Source organism: Culex pipiens, chromosome 2 (genome assembly GCF_016801865.2).
Source record: "Culex pipiens pallens isolate TS chromosome 2, TS_CPP_V2, whole genome shotgun sequence".
Classification (NCBI taxonomy): Eukaryota; Metazoa; Arthropoda; class Insecta; order Diptera; family Culicidae; genus Culex; species Culex pipiens.
Genome location: NC_068938.1, coordinates 31,761,422 through 31,787,750, shown reverse-complemented (window position 1 = coordinate 31,787,750; position 26,329 = coordinate 31,761,422). Strand labels below are relative to the sequence as shown.

At 38.0% G+C, this 26,329-nt stretch overlaps 5 protein-coding genes across 9 annotated transcripts in view; 3 read left to right on the top strand and 2 right to left on the bottom strand.

The window, feature by feature from the left end:
• Positions 1 to 3,482: 3,482 nt before the first annotated feature.
• On the bottom strand, positions 3,483 to 5,087 carry LOC120419675 (calcium-binding protein P-like). Its single transcript, XM_052708140.1, has 2 exons — positions 4,431 to 5,087; positions 3,483 to 4,367 (listed from the first exon to the last, which is right to left on the bottom strand). The coding sequence occupies exons 1-2, from the start codon at positions 4,434 to 4,436 to the stop codon at positions 3,552 to 3,554; spliced, it is 822 nt and encodes a 273-aa protein (XP_052564100.1). The 5' UTR covers positions 4,437 to 5,087; the 3' UTR covers positions 3,483 to 3,551.
• A 6,232-nt stretch (positions 5,088 to 11,319) lies between these two features.
• LOC120419676 (putative uncharacterized protein DDB_G0277255) lies at positions 11,320 to 12,654 on the top strand. Its single transcript, XM_039582462.2, has 2 exons — positions 11,320 to 11,660; positions 11,723 to 12,654. The coding sequence occupies exons 1-2, from the start codon at positions 11,655 to 11,657 to the stop codon at positions 12,530 to 12,532; spliced, it is 816 nt and encodes a 271-aa protein (XP_039438396.1). The 5' UTR covers positions 11,320 to 11,654; the 3' UTR covers positions 12,533 to 12,654.
• Positions 12,655 to 15,758: 3,104 nt separating this feature from the next.
• The window catches only part of LOC120419669 (uncharacterized), a 48,262-nt gene continuing 37,691 nt past the window's right edge, over positions 15,759 to 26,329 (top strand). The window contains exons 1-2 of one of the 5 annotated variants that reach the window (XM_039582435.2): positions 15,759 to 15,961; positions 16,032 to 16,090. In XM_039582435.2, coding sequence (XP_039438369.1) covers positions 15,956 to 15,961; positions 16,032 to 16,090 — 65 coding nt within the window. In that variant the 5' untranslated portion in view covers positions 15,759 to 15,955. Of the gene's footprint in view, positions 15,962 to 16,031; positions 16,091 to 20,673; positions 20,903 to 26,329 lie in introns of those variants that run through there. The other 4 variants (XM_039582438.1, XM_039582434.2, XM_039582436.2 and 1 more) reach the window with 4 other exon arrangements.
• On the bottom strand, positions 16,147 to 16,780 carry LOC128092940 (uncharacterized). The gene is made up of 2 exons (XM_052708145.1): positions 16,700 to 16,780; positions 16,147 to 16,642 (listed from the first exon to the last, which is right to left on the bottom strand). Exons 1-2 carry the CDS (start codon positions 16,703 to 16,705, stop codon positions 16,181 to 16,183), a joined length of 468 nt encoding a protein of 155 aa, XP_052564105.1. The 5' UTR covers positions 16,706 to 16,780; the 3' UTR covers positions 16,147 to 16,180.
• On the top strand, positions 16,926 to 17,897 carry LOC120419670 (uncharacterized). The gene is made up of 2 exons (XM_039582440.2): positions 16,926 to 17,334; positions 17,391 to 17,897. Exons 1-2 carry the CDS (start codon positions 17,329 to 17,331, stop codon positions 17,859 to 17,861), a joined length of 477 nt encoding a protein of 158 aa, XP_039438374.1. The 5' UTR covers positions 16,926 to 17,328; the 3' UTR covers positions 17,862 to 17,897.

The following is a 26,329-nucleotide window of genomic DNA, read 5'->3' as shown; positions in this document are numbered from 1 at the left end:
CCACAGTCCGCTTGACCCTTACCACATCACCTTCCCCAAGCCCCGTCCACATCTCCAACCTGGTTAAGTAACCGAGCTCAAACTGCTGAATTATTAAATTCTAATTCAATAAATATGGAACCGTGGAGCGTGGTTCCTCGGCGCACCCTCACCGGCCTGAGCCAACCAGAGTGTGGCGAGTTATTTCTGGTGTTCCTTGTCCACAATACTGAGCGTACGTGTGTGTGTGTGTATGTGAGATATACGACACCCGCAACACTTGATCTCGGAGCAGCGTGTCCGCGTCATGGCATACCTACGTCACAGCAAACCAACGACAACAATCCAGTGGTGGCGTGGCGAAGTGGCGTAGTGTTCAATTATTTAGATCAGCTTCCTACCTGTGGGCAACCTGTAAAAGGTAAAGTGTAGCAAAGAAAACGATTGCGTTCATTTGTTCAGTTGTCAGCGTGGTGGACAGGTCGGGTTGGGTTGGAGCTGAGATTTTTAGTTCAGATCAATGAGTTTTATTTATATTTTCTTAAAGACTTTTAAATATTGAAGTTATTTTTAACTATTTTTTTTGTTCGCTTCTTATTTTTTAATGTATTTCAAGAATCATTTGAGCAAACTATGAGTTTGATTTTTGCATTTTCTCTCTTTTTATAATGTTTAAATATTCTGCTAACCGAACTTTTGTTAATTTATCAATCCTGTCTTATTTTCCTATTTTTTGTATTGTTTTAGCAAGGATTTTATTTAAACTCTTTAGAAAAATCCACTTTTTGATGCTGTTTTTACATATCAATATATTTTAAACTGAAGTAAAGCTTATATTTCAACTTATCGTCAAATGATTTTTAGTTTTTTTTATTTTGTACGACAAATAATCATGTTTTTCTATTATTATTTTTAAATTAACTCTTGCTTCTACATGATTTGATTTTTGAAACTTTTAACTTTTAGAGATCATTAAGGCCGTTTTTTTTGTTTTTGTCTGTCGTGTATGTTTGAGTGGAGTAATAGAGCAAAATGAAAAAAAAATATTTTTTTAAAACACTTTAATTTTTTTTAGGAAAATACGGATTTAAATTCATTTAGCCTATTTACAGTTGTTTTGCAGTTCATAATTTCCCTATAATTCAAAATATGTTATCTGTAAAATTCTGATTGAATGTAAATTCTCTCTTTTTTAAACATTTTTGAAAGAAGTTATAAAACCGAAAAATAAATCGGAACGTAAAATATTTTTTTATTGATCTTAATTCCGTTTGATCCTGTTTTAGCATCTTTAAATGTGTTTTAGCCCTTTCAGGCTATAATTATCAAAAACATATTTTTTTGGTTAGGCCGTTGCAAATATTTTGCAAAGTTTATGTCGCCCCCCCCCTTCAAAATTGGTCCGAAAAATCAGGGGGCAAAAAAAAAAATTCCAAAAAACTTCAAAATTTCCATGAAAATTTAAGTCTAACCAACTGAAAACAATCTAAAATGCATTTTTTTGCATTGATAATCATATTTAGCATGTTTGGGCTTGTTTAAAAATGGTTTGAATTTTTATGAAATTCCAATGTACAGCACAGCAAAAAAAAAAAAAAATCGCAAAAAAATAAAATTTTCCTCAATACTTAGAAATTTTGGAAACTAATGATGGCAAAACAACTGGACAGGTATATAAAGCATTTTAAAACACTTTTTTCATTGGAATGTTGAAGCCATGGTACGTAACTTCAATTTTTATACTTTTTTATTTTTTTGCCCCCCCCCCCTCCCTCGACTTTGGTCAGAGTCGAGGGACATATACTTAAAAAAATATTTGCAACGGCCTTATTGATGGGAAAATCCTTCTATGACCATTCGAAAATTATAGGCTAGTTTAGGAAATTTTGATATTTGGGTCATATATGACCCATCAGGCCTGAAAGGGTTGAAGAAGTTCAGCATTTATTTACCTTTGTGATGGTCAACTTAGGCCGTGGTAAATATTTTTCAAAGTAGTGGGCATAACTTTTTTTAAAGACTTAAAATTGTTATTGGAAACAGAAGTCTTATCAGCTGAAAACATTTTAAAATGCATTTTCTGCGTTAAAAATCTTATTTAGCATGTTTGGGCTCGTTAATAGTAGTTTATGCAACAAGTTGCAAAAAGAGGATTTTTTCAGCACGAGTCGTACATTTATCCAACGAGGTTCATCGAGTTGGATAAATACGAAGAGTGCTGAAAAAATCAAGTTTTGCAACGAGTTCCATACAACATTTTTTGCAATTCCGAAAAACACCCATTGAGTGAAATTTTATGTCAAATTGTCATGTATTTTGTCAATAAATCGTTTGAATCAAAAAAATGTTGAAAAGTGTTACTTTTCGAAACAAGTGCTGAAAAGTTCAACTTTTCAGCACCCATTTCAGTGCTGAAAAGTAGAACTTTTCAGCATTTATTTTGAAAAGTGTTGCTATTCGATTCTGTTATTTTTGGTACAGAAAAGTAGGCTATTTCGTCGTTCAAGAATGACAGGAAAACTAAGTAGTTTCACGACGGAATTGCAAAATAGTAGTTTATGCAACAAGTTGCAAAAAGAGGATTTTTTCAGCACGAGTCGTACATTTATCCAACGAGGTTCACCGAGTTGGATAAATACGAAGAGTGCTGAAAAATCAAGTTTTGCAACGAGTTCCATACAACATTTTTTGCAATTCCGAAAAACACCCATTGAGTGAAATTTTAAGTCAAATTTTCATGTATTTTGTCAATTCAAATCAATTAAATCAAATTTAAATCAAAAAAAAATGTTGAAAATTGTTACTTTTCGAAACAAGTGCTGAAAAGTTGAACTTTTCAGCACCCATTTCAGTGCTGAAAAATAGAACTTTTCAGCATTTATTTTGAAAAGTGTTGCTATTCGATTCTGTTATTTTTGGTACAGAAAAGTAGGCTATTTCGTCGTTCAAGAATGACAGGAAAAGTAAGTAGTTTCACGACGGAATTGCAAAAAAAATATTTTGAATTTTTATGTTTTTTTCCTACAAAAAAAAATTGCAATACAACTGGAAAAGTTTCTAATGCATTTTTAAACAATGTTTTCATTGAAATGTGAAAACTGAGGCTTGTAATTTCAATTTCTTATTTTTTTATATTATGACATTCTTTTCCATTTTTTAAACATGAGAGAACTCCGCGAAAATCAACGGAACCAGTGAACTCTTACGAAATCCGTGAAAAACAATACGCCTGTTAACCTTGCACAGTCAAAATTTCAAAGAAAATTGCAATCTCCCAGGAGATGTATGAAGATTGAAGACGTAACATTTAATGTTTTATTGAAAAAATTAATAAAGCCTAGCAATAGTTTACAAACCTGTTATTTTTCTGATCAAAAATGCTTGATACATTTAAAATCATTAATATTTTAAACCAAAATTTTTAATTAAAATCTATTTTTTCCATTTTTTTAAATTAGTGATGAAGTGATATATCTTTTGAACAGGTCAAATCCATCATGCTAGGTTAAAAACAATTGAATTTAATATTTATTCCCATACAATTACAACTAAAAACAGGTCCAACATGGCCTTTACTGCGCTACATTAACACCTTGGGCACCATTCTGGTTCACCCCACGTCCGGGCAACGCCAGAGTCGTCAGCACGGTTCCGGGCTGCTGAGGAACCGCTGCCGCTGCGTTGTTGCTAGCCGCCGACACGTACTTGCCGAATGCGGATCCGTACGCGGCCACCTGGTTTCCGCTGGCATGCTGAGGAGCGCTCACAGGTTTCGGTGCTCCGTTGACTCCCTGGACGGGACCAGCCAGAGCAACGGCTGGCTTAGCGGGTTGGGCTGGGTGTTGAAGCTGGAAGCTGCTGTAGGATACCGACGGTGCAGGCGAGTGGGGTCGGACTTGTGGCTGTTGCTGGGGTTGAACGGTGAGCTGTTGTTGCCGGGCAAAGGGCGGAATGGGTCCGGGGAGTTGAGGAACCTGTCCTGGGAATGGCACATTTTGGGGGAGTTGAGAAAGCTGGTCCGGGAATGGCACTTGTTGGGGGAGTTGAGGAATCTGTCCTGGATACAGCTGTGGTAGCTGAGGGTACGCTCCGGGGTAGGCGTACGGATTTGGCATGGCGACTTGGTAGGCCAGAGGGTTGAAGTTGTTGTAGGCGGGATGCAGGAATGGAGCTTGCGGGTAGAAGCCTGGATTGTAGGGGTTGATGTACGGATTGTACCCGTAGTACCCGTCCAAGGGCGCGTTGAACGGAGTCAATGGCTGGACCGGTGGTGGCAGGCTGTACTCTGTCGGAACTTGTCCCGGTGGAAGAATCTGGTTCTGTTGCATCACTGGCACGACGGCTTGTGCATTGACTGCAGCCACAAGGGCCACAATGGTTACAAAAATCTGTGAAGAAACAAAACGTTAAGTTGAAACTTCTAATCAAACAAATTGATCTTCACCCAATACCTTCATCACTCCGATAGCTCTCCAAACTGATCCGCAAGAAGTTCAAACAAACTTTGATAGATTTCCCCCGGCGAGCAACAACTTTTATAGACATTAAATCAAATAATTGACCCACGACGACGGCGGATCGTCCTCCAACCCATATTCCGTCTCCGTTTGGCAAAGAGGTGTCTCATCTTCATTCAATCGACACGGTGCGGCCAGAGGCCAAGGTCGAATCCGATTCGACTTTCGGCTACAATACAATTATTTCACGGAGGTTTGTTTTCATTTGCGGTTGCCGACATGCCTGGGACTCAGTCATGCTTGACCGGGGCTTCCGTTGGTAGATACCAGACGCCCAAAATTGGCCGTGGCAAATCGGGCTTTGGGGGATTCATTAGTGGGGCTTCCGATCTGCTGGGGGAGGTGTTCTGAAAAACTACAAAGTTTCGATAATTGTTTCATCAGTTTCGATTGATTTCGACTCGGCGTGAATCGGAATAAAGGGAAAATTACGATTGTTTGGGTGCAATGAGTTCGGATCATACTTGAGACAAATCGAAGGGTGAGAACAATCGTGAAGAGATATTCGAGAGAACGTGTTGCATTCGCAATAGTAATGGAGAACACACTATTTTCCGCTTGTTTTGGCAAAACAAATTTTATGATCGAGTTACACGCATTAAAATGTAACAATTAGTTGCGATCAATACAAAATCATTGTAAATTTGAAAAAATAATATTAATTCTAGAATTTTTTGAAAATATTCATATTAAAAATAATAGAAGAATATAAAAATAAACAAACAAACAGATTCAAGATAAAAAGAAACAAAAGTTTAGAAGCACACACAGCCGTAATAAAAGCTATTTGACTCAAATTCGAGATTTGACCAAACAAAAATTGAAATTTTCTATTTCATTGGTGTGGTTAATGACAGATGAGTAAACGTATAAAGACTTGTTGTTATAGGAGTCAAAAAATAATTTATCCGCAAAACTGTCGACTAAAGGAGGTATTAGACCATGGCAAACAAACAAACAAACTTGTTTGAGGAAAACTCACAAACAAGGCAAAATGTATGCAAAGCAGACATACTGTCAAAATATGTGAGTTTGTTTGTTTGTTTGCTGTAGTCTAATACCTCCTTAAATCGGACATAAATCAGTCATCTACTTAAGGTTATTCAGGTTGAATTTGATTGCTTTGAACAGATTCCTACTTGAATTGATAAAAAAATTATTTTATCAGTACACAAAAACACTCAGAATCACAGAGTTTTTGATTCTGGTGGTAGCTCTAGGAGGTATAATAGAGAAGTTCATCTTCCAAGTGTTTTTTTTTATTTTATCAGTGAAAGTAAGGTCAAAAACTTATCATCAGTGAATAATGCAAAATTTAAATTGTTTCCATCTCATTAAGGATAAGAAGTCATGGTATCCCCACAAAAAGAAAACAAGAAACGGAGATCTGGTAACCTTGTTTATATGGCACCTAATTGAAATTTACCCATTCAAAGCCAGATTTTCATTTTGATTTATCAGGTAATCTTTCTAATTAACTTTGAACTTTGAAATATTGGTAACTCAATCATGCGGTATGGCTACTTCTGCTGGATAAAAAAAGCATGTTAAAAAAAGTTGATTCAAATTATTCAAAACATTCGGAAAAACATAGTTGAGAAAGAATGTTAACCAAATAAATTCACTCCAATCAAATTAAACCTATTGGTCATAATTGCCTATTAGTACGGTCCAAATAATCCACTCAAACTTCCACCTGAACCAAGTTCCAACCTCATCAATTTGTTTTGTTCAGGTATTTACGACCACTTTTATGACCCCTTAAAGCCCCATTCTAATCACTCAACACAGCCTGCAGCAGCAGTAGCATATAAAATTGAAAGGTGTGGCCCCAACATAGCTCACTCCATCAGTCAGCATTGGATGTGGTTGGCACGAGCCCTCCCAACCAAACCGGACCCTTCCGGACCTCCCCCATTCGTGCTGGGTCTGTAATTATCGCTGAACTTGATTGATCAGTTACGGTCGCCGGCTGATGGGATCGTAAGGTGGTAGATCTTAATCGTCCACTATTTCGCAGTCGCTGCCACACCGTAGATCCAAGATCATCGCAAAAAGGGCCAACAGATCGTAAACCTCGGCAATCTCGGCAGAAGGATCTATCTAAATTGCGTGACATATTAGGTTTGCGAAAGAGCTGAATTATGACCATAAATTGAGTGTCAATGGTTCTAACCGACGGAGTTCAGCAGCACTTCGAGCACATCGCGTATGGGGAAGTTTAAGTCGCACATTGCTCGACTTGCTGGGTCTCAAGTTGGGAGGGGAACCGCGGAACAGGTTGACCTTGATTTAGTTACTACACCTTCCTTCTTTGCGCCAGTTGTCCAGAACCTTCCTTTGGCTAAATCACGATAGATCCGGCTCGATCAAGCGAGGTCCGAAGAGGTGTAGGACCCAGGAGCGAGACGTATGTAAATAAGCATAAAAATTTAGACCACGAGTACGCGCGTTCGCTTGGAGGTTCTGCGGAATCCTGCTAGGTTGAGTTCTGAACGCTATAGCGTAAGTTCTGCAGCTTCTCTTTGTTAAGGTTTCGCTGCGCGAACCAGGCAGTACGGAGCTGCTATCAGATCGAATTCTTGGCAAAGACGAGGAAAACAAGTTTTGCTGTTCTGGTTCGGTTCTGGTACGCGGTGGAATGAAGAGATGTGGTAGCAAGCAAATCGAACCGCGAACATGCACCAGATGATCGATGCAAATCTGAAGTGATTTTTTTTAAAGGTTTGTTTGTCTCATTTTTGTTTTCTTTTAGCATGAAACATGTTAAAGTTAAAAAATTTCAACCAAACAAAAATACCTGTTCAATTTAACACTTCACTAACAACTTCACTCAACCATCAAATCTTACTAACCCGTCGCAGATTCGTTGCAAGTCAAAGGTAACGTTACGCTGACTTCGCCCGAAAACTGATTCACAACTCACCAGCCGTTTTACACAATCTGACAAATGGGCTGATGCAGCTGGTGCCATAGCGAGTATCAAAAGTGTGTTGCATTTTTCATTTTTATTTGAGATGTTCAGGTTGGAAAAAAATGCAAACCACTTATGTTCACTTTTCGTAGCGATAACTTTCCTTGTAACTCTCTCTTTTAAAAAAAATATTGTCAGATTTTTTTTTCGAGGCTGCACAATTTTTTCGGTATGCCTCCTGTTTTTGTATTATTTTTTTTTAAATCTTTTTATCGCTTCTTTATATTTTTATTTATTTATTTATGATCTTAACTTTTTGGGGAGATTCTGTTTTTAACCTGAAAGATTCATTTAACTTTTGCATTTAAAGCTGCCAAAATTTTAACATAGCCTTACTTTGAAGTTTTATTTATAGGACCATCAAATACTTTCAGGTTTTATCCCTCGGCCTTGGTCGAGGTCGAGAACCACAAATCAAAATTAGAATAGATTTTAAATTTCCAAATTTTCAAGCATAAAAAATCACAAATTAAAGGTTTAGATTTTGTTGGATCCACAACTTTAAAATAGCCTTCAAATGTCGATTGTAAAAGCAGGGCTGTGGAGTCGGAGTCGGAGTCGGAGCCGGAGTCGGTGGAGTCGGGTCTTTTTGGGGACCTGGAGTCGGAGTCGTAGTCGGAGTCGGAGTCGTCAAAACTCGAACAGCTGGAGTCGGAGCCGGAGTCGGAGTCGGCTAAATTTTATGAGCTGGAGTCGGAGTCGGAGTCGGAGCCGAAAATTTCTGATAACCCGGAGTCGGAGTCGGAGTTATTTATAATTATTATAATTCAACAACAATTATGTTTTTTATTGTTCACAAAACTTCTTATTTTTTAATTGTTTTTTTAAGTCGCATGCATTGCGTCGCCATTTTTTTAATAGATTTATCAGATGAGCAATTCTCTACGAAATCTACCAATGTCAACCTTTTTTATTTTTTGTTTTTTTTTTTTTTTTGCTATATTTGGCTCAAACTTTATGGGGGCCTTCCCTATCACCAAAGAAGCCATTTTGTGTCATTGATTCACTAATACTAATCTCCATACAATTTTGGCAGGTGTTCATATAAAAATGGTGCGTAAATATTCGAAAACCTGTCACTTTTCAAGGAATTTTTTGATTGATTTGGTGTCTTCGGCAAAGTTGTATGTATTGATGAGAACTATTAATAAAATAGGTACACGGAAAATAATTTGGGGATTTTTAATTAACTTTTTTTTTACTAAAATTCAATTTCCAAAAATCGGTATTTTGAAATTTTTGAGTTTTTTTTTGTATGGGGACAAAACCTCACATCTTTTAAGCCGTTCTGAAGTAGGGTAGGGTAGTCATCAATGAGACACTTTTGGTTTTCAACTTTCAACGATTTTTGTATTTTTTTCATCAGCATGTTTTAATGCGCTTTTTGTTGCATTTTCTTTCTTTTAATGTGTTCTAACATTGATCAAAATATGAGATCGATCCGACCTCTACAGCCAGAGCTATCCAACTGTCTCATTGTAGACGCACTTGGCAGGAACAATGAGACAGGTGGGGAACAATGAGACACTCTACGAAAATCAATACTTTTCTAGTAAAACATCATGTTTTTGTATTGTTCCATTGCAGGTGACTTACCTTGAACATTTTAAAGCAATTTTGCCAACTTGAAACTTTAATTAACAAAAGTTATACTAAAAAGTAAATAAATTTAGTAAAATCCATTTATTTATACCAAATAACTTTATATTTTTGGCTAAATGAAGTCAAAATTCAATAAATATGCCAAAAATCACTTCCAATTCATATTTTGAAAGATTTCCCTAGATTTTGAAAAGTTTAATGAAGAAAAATCAAAGTGTCTCATTGTTGCCCATGGGCTGAAAAGAGTGGGGAACAATGAGACAGCCCTGGATTCTGGGTATATTCTTAATTTTGGTCAAATCTAATGAAAGGCAATTGTAGCCCAACTCATGCCCTATGAAATGACGAAAGAAATTTGGAGAAATATTAGTTTTTGTGTTATTGGCAGCCTATGAGCGAAAATGTAATTTTCAATCATAATTTACTTTTACACCCCAAAATCAAACATTTATGAATAACTTTGCAAGGGAGCGTCCACAACCAAAGCCACTATTATGGCAGAAGTGTATCCAGTAGACACACCTTTCCTCAAATTATGAGCCTGATTGGTTGAAACTACGACTTGTTAGAGCCATTTTATCATTGTTCCCCGTGTCTCATTGATGACTACTCTACCCTATGTACCAAAATTTTGCCGACGAGTTATGATTTTTTTTAACAGTGATTTATGTAAAAAAATATATCTTGTACATTTTCTGACCATTTTTTTATGTAAAATCGAATCGAAAAGTACTTCACACATTTTTTGATTAAGTATTCCGTTTTAAAAATATATCCATTCAAAGTTAAATTTTGTCCGAAAAAATCCGGTTTTTTGATTTTTATTTAAATAGTGTCCATGATTGTCCATTTCTAAAAATATTGAATGTTTGGCCCTTTTGAAATGTTATTATTCATTTAAAAAAATTAAAATATTTGTTTCCGAAAAGATCGGAAAATTTCACGAATGTTTCATTTTTCAATATTGAAAATCGGACAATTAATTGCTGATATATCGACATTAGAAAATGGAGAGTTGATTGGGATAGACTAAAAAAAAAGAATTTTCCTGTTCCTTTTTCTTTTATCCGTTAAATCTCAGCAACTAGTGGTCCAATCTTCTTAGTAGGAAATTTTTTGAACTTTTCGAAAACAGTATTTTAGAAATGGACAATCAAGGACACTGTTTAAAAAAAATAAAAAAAAACGGTTTTTTTCGGAAAAAATTAAATTTGAAGGGCTATATTATTAAAAGGGTGCACTTTATAAAAAAATGTGTAAAGTACTTTTCGATTGCAAATTCGATTTTACATAAAAATGAGGTCAAAAAATTTACAAAAATCACTATTTAAAAAAAAAAAATCGTCGGCAAAATTTTATTTCATACTTCTGAATTCCAGAGTTTTTTTTTTGAAAAGGTCCTATAAACTATTGTCTTTCAAATGTTTATAGAACCAACTAAAAAAAAACTCAAGAATTGTTCTTCTGAAAATGCCTTCAGTACTGGAGATATTTTTGATTTCTGTTTCAATAACGTTTAAAACTTGTTACCTGCAAACTTTTTTTTAAGTTTTGTGATTCGAACTTTTTTTTTTCTTTAGAAAAACAGGACATTTAGAGTGCATTTAAGTAATTCTCTGTATCAATGTTTTCAAAATAAGAGTTAACTAACTTTTGAAACATTTAAAAATATGTGGAGTCGGAATCGGAGTCGGAGCAAACTATTTGTTGAAAGCTGGAGTCGGAGTCGGCTAGAGTTTGTGGGCCGGAGTTGGAGTTGGAGTCGGAGTCGGCTAATCTCAGAAAGCCGGAGTCGGAGTCGTTTGAAACATGACCCGACTCCACAGCCCTGTGTAAACGTTTTAACAATGAAAATTTTGTGTCGTCAGGAATGGACTAACATTCCCTCCTTTGTTAACGTGACACTTCTGGAGATTTCCTTACAAAATTTAATTGAAGGATTTTTAAATTTTATATTGTAAAAAAAAACTTATACAGCTTTATAATTTTCATTCCTACGAAGATGTTGACATTTTTGGAATACTGAATTGCGTCTCATCAATGAGCACCCCTAGATCAAAATTTCCAAAAACCTGTCACACGCTGCTCATCAACCAAGTTGCTGCAGCTTAAATTTCGTAGCACGTGCTTTTCCGAATTAAGATGCGCACATTATTTTTTCCATTTTTCGGAGGTCTCTTTGCTGCACCACTGCACTGCAGCAGCACACGTCTGCCCTCTCTCTTTATTGGGAGGTGCAAATATGAATTTTCAGTAAGTGGAAAAATTAGACATGATCAACCCCCCGATGGTGTTGAATTTGGCGGAAAATTGCCACCTCGTGTGCGCGCCTCGTCGTCGTCGTCCTTCAACGGTTGGGTACCTTTCGTGGATGGGGTTTTGGAGATTTTCGAGAGATGGAGAAAACTCACCCTGGCAGAGGTCATCCGATGGGCGTTTTACGATTTTCTGGCCGGCTCTTATCAGTAGGAAACGGTATAAAAGTTAGTATCTGGGGCCATCATCAATTATAGCTTGTTCGGTTGTTCAGCTGTTCAGTAAGAAGTGCGGTGTTTGCAGGTTTTTGTAGTGCAGTGTACAAGATGAAGGTGGATTTTAGGGGGGTTTGCTCTTGTAGTGTGATTCTTTACTAATTAAAGTGTTCTTGCAGATGTTTGTGGCGTTCTTGGCTTGTGTGGCAGTTGCTGCAGCCGACGTGAGTCTTATACATCCGGCAGGACACCTGGAACCACCGGTAGAACATCTCACTTCTAAGGAATTCAACGCTCCCTGGCCCGAGAAGAACTCCTGGGAACCGTTGGCTGATCCTCACCAACCGATTAGCGTGATTACGAACAACAACAACAACAACAACAACGTTGCTCATGATGGCTACCATTACGATAACAACAACAACCAAAATTTGAACCAGAACTTCAACAACAATTACAATAATGATTACAACAACAATTACAACAACGATTACACCCACAACAACAACTATAACAACTACAACAACAACAACCAAAACTACAACCAGGTGGCCACCTACACCAACCACCACCAAAGCCACCAAGGTCAAATCACCAAAACCAACCACGGCCAGGTGTCCTTCGAAGTGACCCACCCCTACTGGGCCACCTCCTTCGCCAAGATCAACCGTTTCGACACCTGGCCAGCGGCCCCCGCTCCGTTCGTGGCCGCCGCCCCGCTCCCTCTGGTGGCCACTGCCCCCACCGCCTTTGTGGCCACCTCGGCGCCCATCATCGCCACCAACGCCGCTCCCTTTGTGAAGCCCGCGGTCGTGTACAACGATCAGGTGGCCAAGTGGAACAACCCGTGGGCCCACCAGCACCATGGCTGGAACGGACCGGTGGCCAAGTACGTGGCCATCACGCCTGGATCGGTGCACATTGCCCCGCTGCCCGGACATACCGTCTCGCAGAAGATTCTGAACCTGGCGCCGGCGGCGAGCTGGTAGAATAGTTGCTGCGGGAAGAGACGCATGGTATGTTGAATAGTTCGTAATAAAATGGAAGGTTGTTAAATGAAAAGAAGGTGTTGTTTTATTGCAATTCTGAATAATACAGCACAAACCCTGAAGGCGTTTCAATCGACAGAATAAAATATTAGCCCAATTCTAGCTAATAATAAATACTGGTTATGGAATCATTTAAAATATAAACCTTCTAAGGAATAATTGTAAGAAACCAAGCGCTTCCATTAAATTTTCTATTCTTAGAATGAGTCAATGTAGGCACATGTTTTCTTGGAATGATTTCACTGCAAAATATTTTTAATCGAAATTTTAAGTGTTATTTTTAGCCGGAAATGAACTAATATTAAAGTGAGACGACGTAAAACTATTATAATTGGAAAATTCCAAATTTCAATTAGGATGTTTTATGTCGTTTTCTTGTTTTTTTTTGGCATCACAAAGTTATACACAAAAATAAATGTATAAGTTTTTGCAGATGTTTTTTCCGTTATCGATTCCTCTGAAAATGCTGTATTGATAGCGGAAAACTGCAAAAGTGATGAGAACTTGTTTGAAAGCTTAGTGTGTCAAAAATAGTAGAGAAAAAAAGGAGATTTTTTGTTCATTTATTAATATAAATATTATCAATGATGGTTGATTGTTCAGAATTTAAAGAATATATTGGCTAACGTAATTTATTACCGATTAATGACCGATTCTCCGGCTCCTTTCCGAAAAATTCTCAAATGTTTTCCAGTGTTTTGGCTGTAGAGGCACATTAAAAGATAAACATCACGAGTTATCGCGATTTTACGAAAAACAGTTTTGAAAAAGTTGGTCGTCGTTGATCATGGCTGTTCATGGTCACCCGCGGCAAACACGGTTAACGAAACAAAGAAAAACGCAAAAAGTAACTTTTTCAAAACTTTTTTCTCGTAAAATCGCGATAACTCGTGATCAGGGATGGAATAATCGCAAAAAAATCATTTTCGCTAGCGAACTTACTTCACCCGCGAAAGAGAGAGGAGGCAAATCACGCAAAAGAAAATCGCTTCCGAAATTCTCCAAGAAAATCAATCTGCTGATGATTTTTTGTGAATTTCCTTGTCAGCACCACTTTATAATATTTATTTCACTTTGTTTACACACATTGCCCATCTACAAAATGTGACAAGTCATTTTTCGACGTGTGACGTTACACTTGCAAGTGTAGTAGTGAAAAAGATTTTCCGCCGAATAATCAAGATGATGATTTTATTAGATTTCTTTTACCGAACTTTCGTGCGCGAGAGAGCAGAACAATGCTCCCTTCGGATTTTTTCTTTTGATGAACGTCCAAAGATTTTCTTTTGATGATGATTATTCCATCGCTGCTCGTGATGTTTATAAGCAAACCCCATATGTTAACATATCAAATTTTTTGTGATTGTCTGTTTTACAACTTTGTACAACATTGTTACACTTTAAAAAATAACCCTGCCAAGTTAGAAAAAACACGAAATTTGAATATGATTTTTTTTATTCTAATTGAAAAAACGTTACTTAATTCACCTTAAGGTGGTTGGTGCCTTCCTCGCATTCATAAAGTGAATAAACTACACAGCCTCAAAAAAGTGTAGAAATAACATTTATTTTTATCAAAATATCCGGCCTAAAAAAAGTGTATATAAAAACACTAAAGTACTTATAACTTTTGATAGGGTTGTTAGATCCTCAATCTCTTGGGCTCATTGGAAAGGTATTTTGATTACCTATCCAACGATGGGTCGCATGATAGATCCGGACAGCTTTTTTATCAAAATATTTGAGATCCGGCCTCAAAAAAGTGTATAAATAACACTTAAGAGCTCATAACTTTTGATGGGGTTGTCAGATCAATCTTTTGAATGCATTGGAAAGGTCTTTCAAATACCTTTCTAACAATATATAGCATGACAGGTTTTCTGACAAATACCACCCTTTTTACAATCTTCCGAAGTTTAGCTAAAATCATTTTTTTAGCATAACTTTTGAAGTACTTGTCTAAACATCATAATATTACCTAGGGTCGTGTGGGACCCCAAGACGGATCGAATGAGACCAAAACGGTCAGATCGGTTCAGTGAATCCGGAGATAATCGTGTGCATATTTTTCGGTGCACGGACTTACAGGCATACACACGAACAGACATTTGTTCAGAATTTGATTCTGAGTCGATAGGTATACGTGAAGGTGGGTCTACGAGGTCGAATGAAGAAGTTCATTTTTCGACTGATTTTATAGCCTTTCCTGATGTGGTGAGGAAGTCAAAAATTACCCTTCTAGGTTAATGTAGATTCAAAAAGTACATTGAATTTCCCTTAAAATGTCAGGTTTAAATTTTTTTTACAGTTGGGTAACGGAAAATGGCAGAGTTTTTAAAACTTTTTAAGTATTTTTTTTTCGATGAAAAATACGTTTTTCTGGAATTTTGAGTACGTATTTTACAATTTTACATAAAAGTTGACACCAAATTTCTATCTCATCACCGTTTCAGGCTGAAAATTATTGAAAAACACCTCTTTTTCGCATGTCGCCCCTCCGTCACAAGATATCAAAAAACGGCCTCGGATTCGTGTTCAGGGACAAAAGTTACCTCTTAGGACAAAGTTTCACGCAAATCGAAGAGGGGTCGGGGCAATCGCTGTGTGAGTTGGCGGAGAATGGCCCACCATTTAAAATTTATCGGGAACACGGGATATCTATTTTTTGACCGAGCCACGTAGCCTAGTGGTAACGCTCCCGCCTAGTAAGCGGCAGATCGGGGTTCAAATCCCGGCTCGGACCAACACAACTGGTGATCGTTTCTCTTCTGGTTTCGATTGCTTAGTAAAGGGAAGGTAGTGTATCGTCACAAACTGGACCTTATCACAACACCTTAGGGAGGCGACCTATGGAATGTTAACATTAACCTTAACATTAAGTTGAGAATGAAATTGTCACTGAATCCGCTTTGTAAATGCCGGCCCCGATACTCTTCAAGGGTGTTCCCCTCAGGAACTGGGAAAGATTAACTTTTTTTACTTTACGGGATATCTTTATTTTCTTAAAACGCAAGAAAAATGAATCAATTCCAAAAATTATCAGAATTTGCAGAGCGAAGAAATGTTTGAATGGTATAAGTGGTCAGCTCTAGGGCACAGAGTAATCCAGAGAGAACAGTCCGAACTTGATAGCGAAGGTCCGACGAATCAGAGCAACCGTTTTAACAAACCAGATCAGTTGGCAATAACGAAGCCAGTATCTGTCATCGTGGCACGCGTAAAGAATAAGTTGTGATCTAATTCATTAACATCACGCTGTGCGGATAGCGTCCAAGTACCGCCATTCGATAGTTGTTTGGTGATTTTCCAGTGTAATTCCAATTTGCAAGACCCGCGGAGCAGGTGCAAGTCTCGGCTGTGGAAATGAAGGTGTATTTCATGCAAACTAATAAATACTTGAACGATTGAGATAACAAAGGATACTATTTTCCGTTTGTAGGACCTCATTCCAGGAAAGCTGACCCTGAAGTGGTGGGAACGTGAAAGCGTTCTCTATGCGTGAGTAGAATTTCTGAGTATTTTAAATCAAACAACTGATTGGGATCACAGGACAATGAGTTTATTAAGAGTTTCGCAAACTGTAAAAAATTAAGCAACAATCAGCTTCTGGTTGATGGCGTGTCCGACCAGTGGAGCAACATGAACCGAGCCGGGGTTTGCGGCGACGTACTTGGCCGCTGGAACCGCTCCCAGGTAGTTGTTGTATCCGTAGCCGTACGAGGTCAGCGGAAGTCCCCACGGGTTGACCTTGGCAACGTTGGCCTGGACAACGGTCTTACCGGTGGCTCCGTACCATCCGTTGTAGCCGTTGTACAGGGAAGCCGCTGGCCAAGCCGCCGAGGACCACTTGTTGTATCCGTACGGGTAGGCAGAGATTCCCTGGTCGTTCCAGTTGTTCCACGAGCTCAGACCGTCCCAGGAGTTGAGGCCATTCCAGGCGTTCAGGCCATTCCACGAGTTGAGTCCGTAGGTGCTGACTGGCCAACTGCTTTGGACGTATCCTGCTTGGGCGGTAACGGCCAGGGTGGCGACGAACAGGGCGATGAAGACCTAAAGGAAGATGGTAACTCAGTATTAATTTGAAAAATACGCTTCCAAGAGTCTTACCTTCATTGTTGTTTTACGGTTGGTTGATTTTTGGACTAATCAAACAGTTGTGTTGAGAGTTGCTGCTGAACTATACTAAATTTCGTCCTGATTTGAGGTTTTATGCAATTCTGGCTTATTCTAACCCTGATTTGGGTTACTAAATGAATGTGCCACTTTTCCGTCTCATCAAACGAATCAAATCAGGCAAGGTGACAATGCTGTGAAAATGGCACACCTGCCAAAAAGAGAGCGGGAGGGAAAGAAACCACAAACGTGACACAGGCGAAAAACTCCTTGGTGAAAGCCATAATTCACCAGGGTGGAGGGAGGTGCACGCGATTCCTTTACACCGGGATGATGAATGTCTTCAATAAGGTGGGGGTAGCTTCTACTCAGGCAACAATGTTGCTGAATTTGTGACGACTTCATCGAAGGATGAAGTAGAATGGAAAGTGTTGCTTCGAAACGGTTCAATTGGTTTTCTATGAGGAAGTAGTTGTCAAGGATGGGTCGTTTTTTCAAATTTTCGGTATGCTCAGAATGGTATAAAATGTCATATTGGTGAGCCAAATGGCCATAGAACATCAACAGCTCTAGCAAGGAATAGATTGGAGACGATCCAAACTGTAACCAACCGTGAAACAACAATGAAGGTAAGCTTCGTAAACGTATTTTAAGAAGTCAGTGCTGAGTTGTCTTCTTCCGGTAGTTCTTTATCGCCCTGTTCGTCGCCACCCTTGCCGTTGCCGCCCAGGCAGGATACGTCCAAAGCAGCTGGCCAGCTAGCACTTACGGACTCAACTCTTGGAACGGTCTGAATGCCTGGAATGGCCTCAACACCTGGGACGGTCTGAGCTCGTGGAACAACTGGAACGATCATGGAATCTCTGCCTACCCGTACGGATACAACAAGTGGTCCTCGGCGGCTTGGCCAGCGGCTTCTCTGTACAATGGTTACAACGGCTACAACGGATGGTACGGAGCCACCGGTAAGACCGTTGTCCAGGCCAACGTTGCCAAGATCAACCCGTGGGGACTTCCGCTGACCTCGTACGGCTACGGATACAACAACTACCTGGGAGCGGTTCCAGCGGCCAAGTATGTCGCCGCCAACCCCGGATCGGTCCATGTTGCTCCACTGGTCGGACATGCCATCAACCAGAAGCTGATTGTTGCTTGAAATGTTGATACTTGAAAGTAAACACCGTGAAAGCTACATGAATAACTTTTCTGTGAACTCTTCGAAATGCCCTACTTTCAACAGCAGTGACCTTTTCATTCCCCTGTTTGTATATCAATTGGAACCTCCCGTTACCCTTGCATTACTTCAACAACTTGGACAGCTCGGTGCTCCAGAAATGCCGACTGACTCGTTACATTACAAACAATTAGCTACAATTGCTACAATTGAAGTTTTATCAGTGGATCAGTAAATCCCAAACACAACACTCAGTACAACGACCATCCTCTCAGTGCCACTGTAACCCGCTTTTTCGGCACCTCCGGCGCTATTCCGCGCCACATCCGGCCGTACCGGGACACGCAACCCAGCGACGGCTGAGGCCAGCAAATAGTAGTATTCACGGGGAAGTACATCGAACAGCGAGAGAGAGTACATGAACCCCGTTTGCATGCCACCCAATACCGGGGGGGTTGGAGTCAAAGTTTGGTCTACCCTTTCGTGAGGATGCGGCTTTAGTCGTGCTTCGAAACTTGTTACGATAACGTCGTCGAGCCTCCCCCGAGGGGGCATGTGTGTTCACTGCTGGTCGGTCAACGATGCGTCAAGTGCTGCATCCGACGCGTCGCGTCGTTACTGCTTAGTTAATCGGCTGATTAATGGAATGGGTTTTGCTGGTGGTGTTGTGATTGTGATTATAATTTACGCGGTTTTATAGTCGAAACATCGCGAAGTACAAGGATACCTACAAGCGTTCCACGTGAGAAGGCGTCGTGACGGTGTGTGAGATGTGAGACGTTGAAATGAGGAGGATGCAGCGGAGGCAGCAGAGCTTGTTTTAATTAGTAAACGGTGAGTAAGTTGGAAAAATTAATAAAGATTGATGGATGGTGCAACACTTACGGCTGCTCTGCGGCTAATGTTACCGTTTCAGGGTGAAGACTGTGAAGATGGTGAAGAAGACCTACTGGTTTATGGGCTTTTGCAGTGTGTTGATGAGAAAAAGTGAGAATCATAAAAATATTAAACGGTTGAAGGTGGATGTTCACAAAAGTGTTAACTGATCTATTAGTTATAGAAAGTTGTAAGTGTCTTTCAAAAGTAGTCCATTGAGTTTTTGCAATAAAATGATATAAGCTTACATCCTAAAAATTCATTTCAGTAGGATTGCAAGAAAAACTTTATGGAATTCTATACGATTTCTTTAAAATTTTAGTTATTCATTAGTTAATCAATACAGTCTTAAGAGCTGATCATACAAAATAAATAAGCAAATATTTGTAGTTCTGTATATTTTCGGTCGGATTTGAGTAAATTTCGGAATGGTACGTAGTTTTACCATGGAGTTGCAAAATAGTAGTTTTTGCAATTCCGTCGTGAAACTACTTACTTTTCCTGTCATTCTTGAACGACGAAAAAGCCTACTTTTCTGTACCAAAATTAACAGAATCGAATAGCAACACTTTTCAAAATAAATGCTGAAAAGTTCTACTTTTCATCACTGAAATGGGTGCTGAAAAGTTGAACTTTTCAGCACTTGTTTTGAAAAGTAACACTTTTCAACATTTTTTTGATTTAAATGGTTTATTGACAAAATACATGAAAATTTGAATTAAAAATTTCACTCAATGGGTGTTTTTCGGAATTGCAAAAAATGTTGTATGGAACTCGTAGCAAAACTTGATTTTTTCAGCACTCTTCGTATTTATCCAACTCGGTGAACCTCGATGGATAAATGTACGACTCGTGCTGAAAAAATCCTCTTTTTGCAACTTGTTGCATAAACTACTATTATGCAACAAGTTGCAAAAAGAGGATTTTTTCAGCACGAGTCGTACATTTATCCAACGAGGTTCACCCATTTAATTTGAAAAGTGTTGCTATTCGATTCTGTTATTTTTGGTACAGAAAAGTAGGCTATTTCGTCGTTCAAGAATGACAGTAAAAGTAAGTAGTTTCACGACGGAATTGCAAAAAAGTACATTTCAGCATTTGTTTTAATAACAATATCCAGAAGGTTTTTCTTTAGTTTTCCTTCTCTTGCCAAATCCATTGTTAGAATATCCAATTACATCAAAATGAACTATAGTACAAATCATAGTTGAAAGGAACTCCAAAACTCTATTAGGTTATAAGAAATACAAAATTGTAAATTGATTATTTATTAATAAAATAAATTGAATTGAATTTTAATAATAATAAAATTCTATGATGCTGATTTGGGAATTTGATACTTATCTTGCCGGCAAGTAACATTCTAGCGGAGTAACTCGATAAACCTCGTTGAATAAAAGTACAACTCGTGCTGAAAAATCTTCTATTTGCAACAAATTTGTACTCCTATTGCGACTTTTCAAATCCAAATTAAAGATTTCAACAATGTTTATGTCGAATAATTAAGAAGCAGTAAATCAATTTTTGAAGGACACATCCAAATCTTTTTATTGTGATGACATTGCAACATTGGTTGACATCCTTTGTGAACATCCTCCCACACACAACCAACCTGTGTAGACAACGACGTCACCAGTCTGTCCCGGCTTTTCTTCAAGTGCACTCCCAAGCAATAACCCTGTTGAATTGGCCCAATAAAAGCTACTAAACTGTGATTATACGACCATACCGGTTGGTCCCTACAAGTACAAGTGGTCTCCGGCTCGTCGATTCGACAATATTGCCATATTCCCGCCGGGTCGAGGACGCCGCCCCCGTGTGGCAACAGAACCGGCGAACGTGGTGCGGCCACGGCGACGACGACGACGCCAATATCGACACGGTGGACAAGGTCGTCCCTGTGGAAAGTGCACTTGGATATCCCACATTCACAACAAAAAAAAAAGCTAGTTTTAGTGATTTGGAGAGGGGTTGCAAAAACGGCAAGGACGTCGCTGAGGACACACGATGAATGCCAGCAGCTTTTGGGGGACGTTCGATTTGCTGCTTGGCAGGGAGGCGCAGAAGCACGGTGGCCAGGATGCGCTCAAGGTCGGCACCTGGATGTCGGCGTACGCCGGGGTCCGGAAGCTGGGACCGGGCAACGGGTGAGTTTTTGTTTTTTTATTTGTTGTAGATTCGTAGTTCTAAACATTTAACAATTTTGTAATTTTAAATTTTAATTATGGTTTATTACATTATATTAACGTATATTTTGAACTTGTTCTAATTGATTGTCTCAGACATATTCAGATTTTGATCTAGAAAAGTTGTCATTTGGTAGGACATCTGTCAGAGGTTATTTGAATAATAAATTTAGTCACACGGCTGTCACCGTCCATTACCTGCGCTTACTTTACTGAGGTGACATGCCGAGGTGAAATATGACTGAACCTTGGAAGGTCAACGAATTTTGTTTGTACCACGGTAGGTGGGGCTCATTTAAATGGTAAACGCCGCCCTTACTTACTTACTTCTTTCGACAAAAACTTAAATAAATAAAAATATTTGGAGCAGCCTTAGTTCTTTTTTGAAGATTTCTTTTTTGTTAATCATAATGTTTATGAAAAATATTTAAAATTTTACAAAACTACGTAGGGAATTTACGAAAAAAAAGCTCAAACTTTATGATATTTGACGTGGGTGATTTAGAATTTCTCATCTATGGCTAATTCTCAACCAACTCACACAAAATCGTGTGCCAAAAGCCTCAAAACGGGCTTTGATTTAAAAAATCTCCAAAAATATTTTTTTTACCAATTTTTGATTTTTAGAAGAACTCCTCAATTTTAAGAAAATTTAACTTTTGGAAGTTTGACTTGTTTTTTTGACTTTTGCCAATGTTTGTGTAAATTTTCTTGGGTCAACTTTCTTTCTAACTAACATTTCCAATATATTATGTGAAAATAAATAAGGTTGCAGTAATTTTTGTAGAGTATCAGACGATGCCTCTAAGTATTTTTTACAATTTAAATAATAATGGTATCGTTCTGCAGTAGAAAATGTGAAAAATTAAATAATTTAAACGATTTCAGTGATCCCGAGTACACTATGAATTTGATCTTAACAACATACAATGTCTTACTTGAGAAATATACTAAAACGATTACAAAAAAGTCAAACTTAAAAATTCTCACTGTCCGTGGATGGATCTTGACTTATGGACATTTATTAAAATAAAAAATAATTATTTAAAACATGCTAAACAACGACCGAACGACCAACATATCAAAGAAATGCTGTCTTATGTTTCAAAAAAAAGTAGAAAAAATTCAAAATCATAACAAAAAAAAGTACTTTGACTCCCTTCTGAATAACACTTCCAAATTTTGGTACAATTTGAAGGCAATCTTTGGTCAATCGAAAAATAATAACAAAATTATGTTAACTCACAATGGTGTTTTGGTTGATAACACGAGTGATGTTTGCAATATTTTTAAATAACTTTTTTGCTACAATCGGTCAAAATTTAGATAATCAAATACCTGCTACCAATCCCAGCCCTTTGCATAATGCTTCACGTGTTTCTGAAACAATTTTTCTTAGGCCTGCTTAGGCCTTTTTTACTAAATGACATGAAAAACAAAAAAAGTTGTGGTCCTGAAAATATTCCAGTTAGAGTATTAAAAGACAACGCTGTTCCGTTTTCAAGAATTTTGTGTGCTGTTTTTAATCGAATTTTAGAGACGGGACAATACCCAGATTGCCTGAAAATTGCCAAAATAATTCCAATATTTAAGTCAGGAGATGCAAGCGATTGTAACAATTATCGTCCTATATCAACACTTTCTGTTTTCAACAAAATCTTTGAAAAACTGCTTATTAAACGTTTACTTTCTTTTATAAATCAACACAATATTTTATACCAATTCCAATATGGTTTTAGACAAGGTTGTAGTACGCTTATAGCCATAACAGAATTAGTTGAATTTATTTCCGGTGAAATTGAAACAAAACATATAGTTGGTTCACTATTTCTTGATTTAAAAAAGGCTTTTGACACCTTGAATCACTCAATTTTACTGAGAAAGTTGGATCATTATGGAATCAGAGGCATAGCAAACGACATCATCAAAAGTTATTTGTCAAATAGGAAACAATTTGTAACTCTAGATAATAAAAACAGTTTGTCTCTGCCCATTAAAATTGGTGTTCCCCAAGGAAATAATTTAGGTCCTTTGTTATTTTTACTGCAGTGCAGTGCGTGGCCGAATGGTTACGCTGTTCGCTTTGCAAGCGGATGATTCTGGGTTCGATTCCCATCTGCTCCAACCTTCCATCGGATGAGGAAGTAAAATGTCGGTCCCGGCCTTGGTTGTTAGGCCGTTAAGTCATTCCAGGTGTAGGAGTCGTCTCCATGCCATAAGTACAAACAACACACCAAACCAAGCCTACTCCGGTGGAATCGCTGGCGGCGGTTGGACTCGCAATCCAAAGGTCGTCAGTTCAAACACTGGAGTGGAAGGTTCCTTGGAGTAGAAAGAGGTTTGGGTGCTCTCCCCATTCAAGCCATCGGACTCCTAGGTTCGAGCAGAAACTTGCAATAGAGACCACAAAAGACCCGGGGTCGTTAATGTGGATGGTTTGATTTTTTGTTTGTTATTTTTACTTTATATAAATGATTTATGTAATATTCCATTGAAAGGTACACAGAAAAAAAAATCATGGTAATATTACATCTGGGAAGGGGTACATCTTTTATGTCAGAAAAAAGGTGTAATTTTACCTCTGGAAATGCTTAATTTTACCACTTTTCTGGTGTAATGTCACTTTTTCAGTCTAAATTGAGGTAAAATTATATCATAAAAGAGGTAATATTCAACCTTCCAAAATTAAAGCTTCCAAATTTACACAATTTTTTTCTGTGTACTGCTAGGTTATTTGCGGATGATACGGCACTTTTCTATCCTGGTTTCAATGTTAACTCTGTTATAAATGACATTGAATCTGATCTTCTTGTTCTTACACGTTATTTCAATGAAAATCTGCTGTCACTTAATGTTCAAAAAACTAAATACATGATCTTTCACTCTTGTAGAAACCCTTTGCCTGTCCACCTAAATCCCGATATTAACGCTGAAGCTATTGAATGTGTTGACAAATTTAAATACCTTGGAATTTATTTGGATCCTATCCTGTCATGGAGGTCTCGTGGCGCAGGGGTAGCGGCTTCGGCTGCCGATCCCGATGATGCTATGAGACGCGGGTTCGATTCCCGCCTTATCCACTGAGCTTCTATCGGATGGTGAAGTAAAACGTCGGTCCCGGTTTCTCCTGTCTCGTCAGAGGCGCTGGAGCAGAAATCCCACGTTAGAGGAAGGCCATGCCCCGGGGGGCGTAGTGCCAATAGTTTCGTTTCGTTTCGTTTCGTTTCCTGTCATGGTCGCCACACATAAAACATATTGAACAACAACTTTCGTGTCTGTGTGGCGTTATGTGGAGAGTGAGAAAATTTATGCCTAGACATGCTTTGTTAAAATTTTATTATGCTTATATTCATTCACGCCTTAACTATTTAGTTTCAATCTGGGGTCAAGCGTGTGTTTCATACCTTCAAAAAATTCGGCGTTTACAAAATCGATGGTTAAAAATTGTATTCAATAAACCACTCCTCTTTCCGACTCTTCAGCTTTATGCAGATACCACTCACAATGTTCTACCTGTTAAATCACTTTGCGTCCTACATGTTTTGCTGCTCGTTCATGACGTTTTGTATAATAGAAACATTCATCACAATTTGCAACTCTCAACTGCCACGCACACGTATAATCTACGAAATAGTAATAATTTACAACGTGAATTAATGACAACAAATTTGGGACAAAAACGGTTTACCTTTCTAGGTCCAACTTTATTCAATCAGTTACCGTTAGAAATAAGTTCATGTTTAAATCGACTAACTTTCAAAATAAGATTAAGACAACATTTGAAGCCATCAATCAATTAATAATAACTTTAGTGAAACTTGTGTAATCCATGTAATTGAATGTCGTTTGTAGTGTTAATGTTGTAGTTAAGCACGAATCCCTTAATCGGAAATTTTCCCCTGGGATTCATTAGCTAATAAATGTGTCACGTCCTCCACACACCTTTCTTGTTTTGTAATCCGCGCTTTGTATAAAAATGTAAACGTCTCAGCCCTGTTAAAATTAGTTTATTTGTTAATGTGCTGCATATTAAAGGGCTGTTGACAGTAAGGAGTCCATAACCAGTGGGCTCAAATTGAGCTCTTTGGTATGGGGGAGTGTGGTGGGCCTTATAATTAAATAAATAAAAAAAAAAAAAAACCAGCAAAAAATTGAAAAAGCTACTGTAAAATCCTGACAAAAATTATTTGCAAAAATTAATGATAGGAGGTGGTAGAGTAAGCCAAACACTATCAGAAAAAAACTACTCATAATTTTCACAAAACTTTGCATTTTTAGAAAAAAAATTTTTATATTTTTGCGTATGGGTGCTCAATGATCAGGAATGTTTCAAATATATCGTAATAGCTTAAGAGCGAGTCCACGAGCAAAGCATACCCATCTCGCATCGACCTCACCAATCTGCCTGTTTCTATCGTGAAATTGTCTCAGGAACACGAATATCATGAAATTATCACCGGAAAATTTGATCTAAGGGGTCCCCCGAGCAAAAATTTACAACCAAAAAAATCACTTTAAGAAAAAGTGTTTATTTAATACGTTAAACTGCCTCACCCAAAGCGTTCTCAGTCTCAGGTGGTAGTCTCAGATGTCCCCTACAAGCTGCAGGTCGAATCGAGTTGATATCTGAATGGAACATTTTTTTTATTTGAGTTTGAAAATTATGCTATTTTTTCACTAAAATGCCAATAACTCCCTTTAGATTCAACCAATTGGGATGCTTTTTCCTGCATTTTGTTGCATTTTTTAAGCCCTTTTTCAGATGCATTTTGAATTTTGAAATTAAATTGAATTTTGCAAAAGTTATAGCCTTTTTAAAATTTTTGACGTTTTTGAACCACCAAACTTTGTGTCCCGATTTGCCCCACTTCCCGTTGACCTAGAGTGCTCATATTTTGGCCAGATGCTAGTTTTATATGTACAAACAACCCCTGAAAATTTCAGGCAGATTGGTGAGGTCCAAACGACGTCCCATACAAAGGGGTATGCCTTGTTCGTGGACTCGCTCTTAAAAACTCGATTTTTTTAAAGATACGTATTTTTTTGTTCTTGAAATATGGCTACAATAATCTGAAATTTTTGATAGGGTCCAATAATTACAATATATATTCAAAATTGTATTTTATTTAATTTAAAAATCAATTTGTTTTTGAAATTTGATTTTATTGCAACATGGGCATCAAATGATTTTGATGTTTGATTAATAGCGATAGAAACAGCATTTATTTATTTATCTGAAAATTTACTATCAAATGCATTTTAAAACTATTACACTGCCCATGTTCGCATAAATGTCCCATATGCAAAAACAGCAAGCTGAGAAAAACGCATTTGAAGTTTGTCTCACACATAAGGCTACGTGTTAAGTTTTCGTGAAAAAACTGGATT